A 12,302-nucleotide genomic window follows, 5' to 3' on the forward strand; every position below is an offset into this window, starting at 1 on the left:
TTATCCCTTTTGGCTTGCTCTGCTTGTTTATTGTCTGTCTATACAGACCAGAATGGAACCTCCATGAGAGGGAGGTGTCTTTGCCTGGGCCCCCTCTGTGTCACTGGCACCTAGCACAGCATGTGACATGAGAGAGATGATGAGGAAGCGTTTGTTGAGTGACTGGATAGTTGACTGGAAGTCTTGGAGGAGGCATAGCTGAGGCCCCAGGGATCATGTATGTGTCCTAATAGCCACAGCATGTGTGTTTTTGGACAATAGATGGATTAACATTTGGGTGAATACATGCACGGATGGATTAAAAACAATATATGGGCTGAGAGCTATGGCTCACGCCTGTAATCCCAGCGACTCAGGAGGCTGAGGCAGGAGAATTGCTTGAACCCGGGAGGCGGAGCTTGCAGTGAGCCGAGATTGGGCCGCTGCACTCTAGCCTGGGTGACAGAGCGAGACTTCGTCTCAAAAAAAAAAAAAAAAAAAAAAGAAACAAGAAAAATAGGTGTGTAATGGTAAACAGACATACGGATGGATAAACAGATGGACAACCACATAGATAAATTGAGGGATAGATGGAAAGGTGAATTAATAAACAGGTATATGGGATGGGCTCAGTGACTTGTGCCTGTAATCCCAGGACTTTGGGAAGCTGAGGCAGGACAGTTGTTTGAGCCCAGGACTTGGAGACCAACTTGGGCAATACAGGGAGACTGCATAAAAAACAAAACAAACAAACAAAAGAAACAAAAACCAAAAAAAACTTTTTTTTTTTTTTTTTTTTTTGTGGGACAGGGTCTTGCTCAGTCGCCAGGGCTGGAGTGCAATGGCACGATCTTGGCTCACTGCAACTTCTGCTTCCCGTGCTTAAACAATCCTCCCACTTCAGCCACCCGAGTAGCTGGGATTATAGGACTGTGCCATCTGGCTAATTTTTGTATTTTTAGTAGAGTCAGGGTTTCACCATGTTGGCCAGGCTGGTCTCAAACTCCTGACCTCATGATCTGCCCGCCTTGGCCTCCCAAGAATTAGCCAAGTGTGGTGGCCTGCACCTATAATCCCAGGTATTTGGGAGGCTGAGGTGGGAGGATTGCTTGAGCCCAGGCATTTGAGGCTGCAATGAGCTGTGATCGCACCTTCTGTGCGATCGCACAGCTGTGATCGCACATTCTAGCCTGGGCAACAGAGTGAGATCTTGTCTCAAAAATAAATAAATAGGGCCGGGCGTGGTGGCTCATGCCTGTAATCCCAGCACTTTGGGAAGCCGAGGTGGGCGGATCACGAGGTCAGGAGATCGAGACCATCCTGGCTAACACGGTGAAACCCCGTCTCTACTAAAAATACAAAAAATTAGCCGGGCGTGGTGGCACATGCCTGTAATCCCAGCTACTTGGGAGGCTGAGGCAGGAAAATGGTGTGAACCACAGAGGCGGAGCTTGCAGTGAGCTGAGATTGCGCCACCGTACTCCAGCCTGGGTGACAGAGCGAGACTCCGTCTCAATAATAAATAAATAAATAAATAAATAAATAAGTAAATAAAAATAAATAAATAATAGGCCTGGCACAGTGGCTCATGCCTGTAATCTCAGCACTTTGGGAGGCCCAGGCAGGCAGATCACTTAAGATCAGGAGTTCAAGACCAGCCTGGTCAACATGGCAAAACCTTGTCTCTGCTAAAAATAGAAAAATTAGCCATGTATGGTGGTACAGGCCTATAATCCCAGTTACTCAGGAGGCTGAGGCATAAGAATCGCTTGAGCCCGGGAGGCGGAGGTTGCAGTGAACCGAGATTGCACCACTGCACCGCAGCCTGGGTGACAGAGCAAGACTCTGTCTCAAAACATAAATAAATGGCCAGGTGCGGTGGCTCACGCCTGTAATCCCAGCACTTTGGGAGGCCGAGATGGGCGGATCACGAGGTCAGGAGATCGAGACCATCCTGGCTAACACGGTGAAACCCCGTCTCTACTAAAAAATACAAAAAACTAGCTGGGCGAGGTGGCGGGCGCCTATAGTCCCAGCTACTTGGGAGGCTGAGGCAGGAGAATGGCGTGAACCCGGGAGGCGGAGCTTGCAGTGAGCCGAGATTGCACCACTGCACTCCAGCCTGGGCGACAGAGCAAGACTCCATCTCAAAAAATAAATAAATAAATAAATAAATAAAATAAAAATAAAGAGGTTCATGGATGTATGGATGGAAAAACAGATAGATTACCAAATCAGTAGATAGAAGGATAGATGGATGGATAATGGGTCAGACTGAATATATCTATATTGAATGACATGAAAAACAAACCAATAGATGACTGAATAAATATATAGGGAGAATGGATGGACAAATCAACGACTGCAGAAATAAATAGATGGATAAACATACAGGCTGACTAATCAATATGGTGAATGTGGCTCAAGCAGGCCACCCCGCAGCCCTGACCAGTGAGCATGGCCCATCTTCCCTGCGGCCCCACAGGCAGCCACACCTTCCACATATTCCATGACCATGCAGAGGTGGCGCCGAGTCTCGAAGGAGCAGAACATGCCAACCACAAACGGGTTCTCGGCGAAGGTGAGGATGTCGCGCTCCACGAAGGCCTGCTGGATCTGGTTGCGGAGGATCAAGTTCTGCTTGTTGATCTTTTTCATGGCAAAGCGCTGCCGTGTGTCACGGTGCCGCACCAGGTAAACAGCCCTGCAGGGGGAGAGAGCGAGGACCGGCCGTCACCTCCGAGACACCCGGCCTCCGCCACCCTCCCCCCGCCAGAGCCCCGGGTGGCTCACCCGTAGGCACCGTTGCTTATGAGCTTGATGGTGTCAAAGTCATTCTCCCCGGGAGGTTTCTTGGCCTTGCTGCTGCGGCCCTTCAGGGAAAAGATGAAGACCACACCTCCATCATCATCATGACGGTAGGATGCTTTTAATTTCATTTTACACATGGAGAAACTGAGGCACAGAAAGGATGAGAAAGTCCTTCATCCAAGTGCCATAATGAAAGAGAAAGTCAGGAATTGAACCCAAGACTGACGCTGAAGACATATTCTCATTTTCTTCCTTTAGAAAAGATAGCAGGAAACCTACAAAATAGTCACCCTAATATATAAATATATAAAGAGTTCCCAAAAATCAATAACAAAAGCCTAACAATTGAAGAGAAAAAAAGTAGGTGAGGAAAGTCAATTACAAATTACAGTTAGAGGTGTTTTTTTTTTTTTTGAGATAGGTTCTCTTTTTTTTTTTTTTTTTTTTTTTTTTTTGAGACGGAGTCTCGCTGTGTCTCCCAGGCTGGAGTGCAGTGGCGTGATCTCTGTTCACTGCAAGCTCCGCCTCCCGGGTTCACGCCATTCTCCCGCCTCAGCCTCCCAAGTAGCTGAGACTACAGGCGCCCGCCACCACGCCTGGCTAGTTTTTTGTATTTTTAGTAGAGACGGGGTTTCACCATGTTAGCCAGGATAGTCTCGATCTCCTGACCTCGTGATCCACCCGCCTCGGCCTCCCAAAGTGCTGGGATTACAGGCTTGAGCCACCGCACCCGGCCGAGATAGGTTCTCACTCTGATGTTCAGGCTAGAGTGTAGTGGTGCTCACTGCAGCCTCCACCTCTAGGGCTCAAGTGATTCTCCTGCCTCAGCCTCCCAGGTAGCTGGGACAACAGGCACATGCCACCACGCCAGGCTAATTTTAGTAATTTGGTTTTGCCATCTTGCCCAGTCTGCTCTTGAACTCCTGGACTGAAGCAATCTGCCTGCCTTGGCCTCCCAAAGAGTAGGGACTACAGGCATGAGCCACTGTACCCAGCCAGTTGTAGCTCTTAAACATATTAAAAGATTTGGGCCGGGTGCAGTGGCTCATGCCTGTAATCCCAGCACTTTGAGAGGCCGAGGCAGGTGGATCACGAGGTCAGATCGAGACCATCCTGGCTAACATGGTGAAACCCCGTCTTTACTGAAAATTTTAAAAATCAGGAGGGTGTGGTGGCATGTGCCTGTAATCCCAGCTACTCGGGAGGCTGAGGCAGGAGAATGGTGTGAACCCGGGAGGCGGAGCTTGCAGTGAACAGAGATCACGCCACTGCACTCCAGCTTAGGCGACAGAGTGAGACTCCGTCTCAAAAGAGAAAAAAATAAAAAATAAAAAAGGAATCTCGGCCGGGTGTGGTGGCTCACGCTTGTAATCCCAGCACTTTGGAAGGCCAAGGTAGGTGGATCACCTAAGGTCAGGAGCTCGAGACAAGCCTGGCCAACATAGAGAAACCCCATTTACACTAAAAATATATAATCAGCTGGGCATGGTGGTGCATGCCTGTAATCCCAGCTACTCGGGAAGCTGAGGCAGGAGAATCACTTGAACAGAGGAGGCTAAGGTTGTGGTGAGCTGAGATCGCGGCAGTGCACTCCAGCCTGGGCAACAAGAGCAAAATTCCAGCTCAAAAAAAAAAAAAAAAAACTCAATCTCACTTATAATAACAGAAAGACAAATTATAATTACCACAAAATACCATTTTTCACCTAGTAGATTGGGAGAAAAAAATCCAAAACCTGACAACCTCTATGGGCAAATATGTGGATGAACAGGTACTTTTTTTTTTTTTTTTGAAACAGAGTCTCGCTCTGTCACCCAGGCTGGAGTGCAGTGGCTGCGATCTCCTCTCACTGCAAGCTCCACCTCCTGGGTTCACTCCATTTTCCTGCCTTAGCCTCCTGAGTATCTAGGACTACAGGCGCCCGCCACTATGCCTGGCTAATTTTTTGTATTTTTAGTAGAGACGGGGTTTCACCATGTTAGCCAGGATGGTCTCGATCTCCTGACCTCGTGATCTACCTGCCTTGGCCTCTGAAAGTGCTGGGATTACAGGTGTGAGCCACCGCGCCTGGCTGAACAGGTACTTTCTTTTTTTTTTTTTTTTTTTTTTTTGAGACGGAATCTCGCACTGTCGCCCAGGCTGGAGTGCAGTGGCCGGATCTCAGCTCACTGCAAGCTCTGCCTCCCAGGTTTACGCCATTCTCCTGCCTCAGCCTCCCGAGTAGCTGGGACTACAGGCGCCCGCCACCTCGCCCGGCTAGTTTTTTGTATTTTTAGTAGAGACGGGGTTTCACCATGTTAGCCAGGATGGTCTCGATCGATCTCCTGACCTTGTGATCCGCCCGTCTCGGCCTCCCAAAGTGCTGGGATTACAGGCTTGAGCCACCGCGCCCGGCCATGAACAGGTACTTTCATACCTTGCTGTTGGGAGTGTAAATTACTGTTTGGTACAGATCAGAATTACAAATACATGTTCCCTTTGACTCAGCAATTTCACTTTTGAATTTATGCTACAGATATACTTGCACATGTGAAAAATGGTATATCTACTATCTTGCTCATTGTGAGATTGGAAATAATAATCCACATGTTAAATTAGCCAAACAAACACATGTGGGGTAGTTATATAAAGAAACACTGCGCCACTGTTAAAAATAATGAGGAAACTGTCTAGGGATTTAGAAAGTTCTCTAAAGTATTTTATGAAGTGTAAAAATGCAACAGGCAATATGTATTGTATGTTTTTGTGTTAAAAAATGTGGCAAAGGCCAGGTGTGGTGGCTCACGCCTGTAATCCCAGTACTTTGGGAGACCAAGGCGAGTGGATCACCTGAAGGTCAGGAGTTAGAGACCAGCGTGGCCAACATGGTGAAACCCCGTCTCTACCAAAAATACAAAAAAATTAGCCAGGCGTGGTGGTGGGCACCTGTAATCCCAGCTACTTGGAAGCCTGAATCAGGAGAATCGCTTGAACCCAGGAAAGAGAGGTTGCAATGAGCCAAGATCACACCATTGCACTGCAGCCTGGGCAACAAGAGTGGAACTTTGTCTCAAAAAAAAAAAAAAAGTGGCAAAGTAAAACTATATAATCATATTTCAGGGTTATAGGGCAATGGAGAACAAAGGTAGGAGTAAGATTTTTTCACTGTATATCTTTCTTGAAGATTATTTTGATTTTTCTTTTCTTTTTTTTTTTTTTTTTTTTGAGACGGAGTCTCGCTGTGTCTCCCAGGCTGGAGTGCAGTGGCGTGATCTTGGCTCACTGCAAGCTCCGCCTCCCGGGTTCATGCCATTCTCCCGCCTCAGCCTCCTGAGTAGCTGAGACTACAGGCGCCCGCCACCACGCCCGGCTAGTTTTTTGTATTTTTAGTAGAGACGGGGTTTCACTGTGTTAGCCAGGATAGTCTCGATCTCCTGACCTCGTGATCCACCCGCCTCGGCCTCCCAAAGTGCTGGGATTACAGGCTTGAGCCACCGCACCCGGCTTTTTTTTTTTTTTTTTTTTGAGATGGAATCTAGCTCTGTCACCTAGGCTGGAGTGCAGTGGCCGGATCTCAGCTCACTGCAAGCTCCACCTCACGGGTAAGCCATTCTCCTGCCTCAGCCTCCCGAGTAGCTGGGACTACAGGCGCCCGCCACCTCGCTTGGTCAGTTTTTTGTGTTTAGTAGAGACAGGGTTTCACCGTGTTAGCCAGGATGGTCTCGATCTCCTGACCTTGTGATCCGCCTGTCTCGGCCTCCCAAAGTGCTGGGATTACAGGCTTGAGCCACCACGCCCAGCTATTTTGATTTTTCTTAGGGACAAAGAGATATATTACATAGACATTACATAAAAAGACCTATGATATATAAAAATATTGAACTTATATGCTCCAAAGAATGTAGCCTAAAAATATCTGACATAAAAATTGACAGAATTACAAGAAGTTGCTTAGAATAAGGTTTCACATATCTCTCAGAAACTATTTAGATTAATCAGGCAAGATAAATGAATAGGGAGATGGAAGATTTGAATCACTCAATTAACAAGTTTGATTAAATGGAATAACAGAATCCTACAAACAATGAGAGATAAATACCTTTTTAGAGTTTTAGACTTTTGAGTGATGTCATTCCATTACCTATTCAAAAAATTAAACAAATGGCATGTATCATGAGATTCCTTTTAAATATATACATGAAGGAAAGGTGTGTGTATATATTTGTGTGACTGTATAGACACAATTTGAAACAAAGATTACAAACTTAAGCATCTTCAGGGGCCAGTAGACCAGGGTGGAGGCCATGGGTGACAAAGGGGCAGGTACCCAATATCACAGGACCACCCCCACTCAGCTGGTTCCACCACAGTTTTATTAGAACTTCTTCTTCGTCTATTTTTTTTTTTTAAGTAGAGACAGGGTCTTGCTATGTTGCCCAGGCTGATCTCGAACTCCTGGGCTCAAGCAATCCTGCCACCTTGGCTTCCGAAAGTGCTAGGATTATAGTCATGAGCCACTACACCCAGCCCTAGAACTTCTGATTTTTCAAGAGAAGGCCCAAACCCAGATTTTGAAGCAGAAATCTTTCAATTTTTATATTTTGCTTCTTTTATTTTTATTTATTTATTTATTTTAAGATGGAGCCTCACTGTCTCACTCTCTCACCCAGGTTGGAGTGCAGTGGTTCAATATCGGCTCACTGCAATCTTTGTCTCCCTGGTTCCAGCGGTTCTCCTGCCTCAGCCTCCCAAGTAGCTGGGATTACGGGTGGACATCATCACACCTGGCTAATTTTATGTATTTTTTTAGTAGAGGCAGGGTTTCACCATGTTGGCCAGGCTGGTCTCGACTTCCTGACCTCAAGTGATCCACTCACCTCACCCTCCCAAAGTGCTGGGTGGCTGTGAGCCACCATGTCCTGCCCAAATTTTTGAAAAACACTAGGCAGTTCAGAGAAAACACATGTGTGACCACTGGGGTAGGACTCTCCAGTAGACATCTGGAAGATCTGCCAAAGTGTGGCTGGCCTGGAAATAGAATTGGCAATTTTCCCCATGCTGAGCTGCCGTTAACACATACAGCCAGTTAGCTTGCTCAAAAGCCCATGCAGGATTCCCCTATAAGTTAAATATAGAGCTACCATATGACCCAGAAATTCCACCTCTATACATGTACCCTAAATAACTCAAAACAGTTGTCCAGCCAAATATTTGTACACCCATGTTCATAGGAGCACTATTTATAACAGATGAAAGATGGACAACCCAAGGTTCACCAGTGGATGAATGGATCTACCATTCAATGGAATATTACTCAGCTTTAAAAAGGAATGAAGCAGTGATACAAGCTACAACAACATAGATAAACCTCAGAAATGTTATGCTAAGTGAAATAAGCCAGACGTAAGAGGCCACAGAGCATATGATCCCATTTATAGGAAATATCCAGAAAAACGCCAGGCATGTGGCTCACGCCTATAATCCCAGCACTTTGGGAGGCTAAGGTGGGCGGATCACCTGAGGTCAGGAGTTCAATACCAGCCTGACCAACATGGTGAAACCCTGTCTCTACTAAAAATACAAAATTAGCCAGGTGTGGTGTCACATGCCTGTAATCCCAGCTACTTGGGAGGCTGAGGCAGGAGAATCGCTTGAACCTGGGAGGTGGAGGTTGTGGTGAGCCTAGATCATGCCATTGCATTCCAGCCTGGGCAACGAGAGCGAAATTCTGTCTCAAAAAAAAAAAAAGAAAAGAAAAAAAGGAAATATCCAGAAAAAGCAACTCCACAGAGAGAGAAAATAGATTAGAGGTTGCCAGGGACTGCGAGGAGGGAAGAATGAGGAGGGAGGGTGTAATGGGTGTGAAGTTTCCCTTTGGGGTGATAAAAAAGTTCTGCAGCTACATAGATCTAATGACTATACAGCATTGTGAATTACTAAATGCTGCTAAATTATTTACTTATTAGTATTAGTCTTTATTACTATTATTATTATTATTATTGAGATGGAGTCTCACTCTGTTGCCCAGGCTGGAGTGCAGTGGTGCGATCTCAGCTCACATCACACCAACCTCCACCTCCCAGGTTCAAGCAATTTTCCTGCCTCAGCCTCCCAAGTAGCTGGGATTACAGGCATGTGCCACCACGCCCAGCTAATTTTTTTGTATTTTTAGTGGAGACGGGGTTTTACCATGTTGGCCAGGCTAGTTTTGAACTCCTGACCTCAAGTGATCCGCCCATCTCGTCCCCCCAAAGTAGTAGGATTACAGGCATGAGCCATTGCACCAGGCCTATTCTTTATTATTTTTAATTTCATTTTTTGAGACAGGGTCTCACTCGGTTGCCCAGGCTGGAGTGCAGTGGTGTGATCATGGCTTACAGAAGCCTTGACTTACTGGGCTCATACAATTCTCCCACCTCAGCCTCCCGAGTAGCTGGGACTACAGGCATGCGCCACCACGCCCAGCTGATTTTTTACGCTGCCCAGGCTGGTCTCAAATGCCTAAGCACGAACAATCCTCCTGCCTCGGCCTCCCAAAGTGCTGTATTACAGGCCTAAACCACTGCACCCGGCCACGAATTGTTCATTTTAAAATGGTTAAAAAGGTAAATTAAATTTTATGTTTCATGGATTTTAACATGACAAATAAAGAGGTCACAGGGGAAGAGCTATTATTTAATTTAATTTAATTCAATTTTATTTTATTTTATTTTATTTTATTTTAGTTTTTGAGACAGAGTTTCGCTCTTGTTGCTCAGGCTGGAATGCAGTGGCGCGATCTTGGCTCACAGCAACCTCTGCCTCCTGGGTTCAAGTGATTCTCCTGCCTCAACCTCCCAAGTAGCTGGGATTACAGGCATGTGCTACCACACCCAGCTAATTTTTGAATTTTTTTGTTTTTAGTAGAGATGGGGTTTCTCCATGTTGGTTAGGCTGGTCTCGAACTCCCGACCTCTGGTGATCCGCCTACTTTGGCCTCCCAAAGTTCTGGGATTACAGGCATGAGCCACCGCGCCAGGCCCTGGAAGAACTATTATTAACCCCATTTTATGGATGGGAAAACTGAGGCTCAGAGTGCAGGACCAAGAGATCCACAAAGCCTGGGGGCAAAGAAGCTGGAGTTGGGCCCTGCCCTGCCCTCCCAGGAACCAGGGTACTGACCACTTGGCCACCCAGCTTTACCTCAGAGAGATCATCTTGCTCAGGGGTGTTGGAGCCACCACTGTCCTGTTCCTCCAGGTGCACCACGTCTAGGGAGGGACCGAGAGTGAGCACGAGCTGGGGTCTGTGCCTGCTCACCCCCAGTCCCCCTGCGCCCACCAGCCAGCACCTGGAAAGGGGTCACGGGTGAGGCCCAGCTGGCGGATGATGTAGCGGGGGATGTCTGTCTTGACAAGGTGGCCCTCCTTGGCGTGTCCCTCGGCTGCCTCCAGCAGGTGGTAGAACTCCTCAGGGTTGAATTCCTGAGGCAGGGCAGGAGTGGGCTCACCACAGGCTCCCCAGATCCACCCCCCCGCCCCTACCCATGCCCAGCCCCCTCACCAGGCACTCCAGCAGCCTCGCGGGACGTGAGATGATAATAAGCAACTTCTTCACCAGCTGAGTAACAAAGGCCACCTCCAAGCTCTCAGAGCGTTCATAGGCCTGTGGCAGGGGACACAGAGGGACAGGGCTCACAGGCACCCTGCCTCACCCCGGCCCCTCTCTCAGCACCTTGGAGTACATACTGCTGCTATGTTCCATCTTATAGGTGAGGAGACTGAGGCCCAAGGCACACAGTAAAAATAATGAGGCTGGGCACAGTGGCTCATGCCTGTAATCCCAGCACTTTGGGAGGCCCAGGTGGGTGGATCACTTGAGGTCAAGTGTTTGAGACCAGCCTGACCAACATGGTGAAACCCCATCTCCACTAAAAACGCAAAATTAGCCAGGCGTGGTGACAGATGCCTGTAATCTCAGCTACTTGGGAGGCTGAAGCAGGAGAATAGCTTGAACCTGGGAGGCAGAAGTTGCAGTGAGCCAAGATCATGCCACTACACTCTAGCCTGTGTGACAGAGCGAGACTCTGTCTCAAAACAAAAGCAATAACAAACAAACAAAAAACAAAACCATAGTGAGACCCTGTCTCTACAAAAAATAAAATTAGCCAGGTGTGGTAGTGTGTGCCTGTAGTCCTAGCTACCTGGGAAGCTGAAGTAAACAGGAGAATTACTTGAGCCTGGGGGGACTAAGGCTGCAGTGAGCTGACTGCACCACTGCACTCCTGCCTGGGTTACAGAGAGATCCCCTGTCTCAAAAAAAAAAAAAAAGAAAAGAAAAGAAAAAGAGGCCAGGCACGGTGGCTCATGCCTGTCATCCCAGCATTTTGGGGGGCAGAGGAGGGCGAATCACTTGAGGTCAGGGATTTGAGACCAGCCTGCCTACCATGGCAAAACCCCATCTCTGCTGAAAGTACAAAACTTTGCTGGGCATGGTGCCACACACTTGTAATCCCAGCTACTTGGGAGGCTGAAGCAGGAGAATCACTTTAACCCGGGAGGTGGAGGTTGCAGTGAGCCAAGATCACATCACTATACTCCAGCCTGGGTGACAGAGTGAGACTTTGTCTCAAAAAAAAAAAAAAAAAAAAAGAAAAGAAAAAAAAGAGAAAAAAAGAACTAATATCTTATTGTAATACTAGAAAAGCCTAAAATTAATGCCAAAAATCTATCATAAGCAAAATATCAAAATTTAAGCCAGATGTGGTGGTACATGCCTATAATCCCAGCTACTCAGGAGGCTAAGGCAGGAGGATTGCTTGAGCCCAGGAGTTCAAGACCACTCTGGGCAACATAGAGAGTCCCCCATCTCAAATGAAAAAAAGAAAAAGAAAGAAAGAAAGAAAAAGAAAATTAAATAAAGACAGAATTCAACAGGCTGTGCCTAGTCATATTTTAACTTGAGTCAAAAAAAGTGTGCACCAACCTATATGTGTGTGGTTTTTTTTTTTTTTTTTTTGAGACAGAGTACGGAGTCTTGCTCTGTCGCCCAGGCTCGAGTGCAGTGGCCCGATCTCAGCTCACTGCAAGCTCCACCTCCCGGGTTTACGCCATTCTCCTGCCTCAGCCTCCTGAGTACCTGGGACTACAGGCGCCCGCCACCTCGCCCGGCTAGTTTTTTGTATTTTTTAGTAGAGATGGGGTTTCACCGTGTTAGCCAGGATGGTCTCAATCTCCTCACCTCGTGATCCACCCGTCTCGGCCTCCCAAAGTGCTGGAATTACAGGCTTGAGCCACCGCACCCGGCCTATATGTGTTTTAATGTGTCTTAGGAAATGGCTAATAGCTTCAATGAAAATAGTATTATTGAGGCCGGGCGCGGTGGCTCAAGCCAGTAATCCCAGCACTTTGGGAGGCCGAGGCGGGTGGATCACGAGGTCAGGAGATCGAGACTATCCTGGCTAACATGGTGAAACCCCGTCTCTACTAAAAATACAAAAAACTAGCTGGGCGTGGTGGCGGGTGCCTGTAGTCTCAGCTACTTGGGAGGCTGAG

At 47.4% G+C, this 12,302-nt stretch overlaps 1 protein-coding gene across 2 annotated transcripts in view; it reads right to left on the reverse strand.

Moving 5' to 3' along the window:
* The window catches only part of MAST1 (microtubule associated serine/threonine kinase 1), a 43,996-nt gene that overhangs the window by 13,626 nt on the left and 18,068 nt on the right, over window positions 1-12,302 (reverse strand). For both annotated transcript variants that reach the window (XM_050770020.1, XM_050770019.1), the window contains 5 exons: window positions 10,312-10,413; window positions 10,100-10,232; window positions 9,952-10,019; window positions 2,773-2,852; window positions 2,475-2,683 (listed from right to left, as the gene is read on the reverse strand). In XM_050770020.1, coding sequence (XP_050625977.1) covers window positions 2,475-2,683; window positions 2,773-2,852; window positions 9,952-10,019; window positions 10,100-10,232; window positions 10,312-10,413 — 592 coding nt within the window. The remainder of the gene's footprint in view (window positions 1-2,474; window positions 2,684-2,772; window positions 2,853-9,951; window positions 10,020-10,099; window positions 10,233-10,311; window positions 10,414-12,302) is intronic.

Source organism: Macaca thibetana, chromosome 19 (assembly GCF_024542745.1).
Source record: "Macaca thibetana thibetana isolate TM-01 chromosome 19, ASM2454274v1, whole genome shotgun sequence".
Classification (NCBI taxonomy): domain Eukaryota; kingdom Metazoa; phylum Chordata; class Mammalia; order Primates; family Cercopithecidae; genus Macaca; species Macaca thibetana.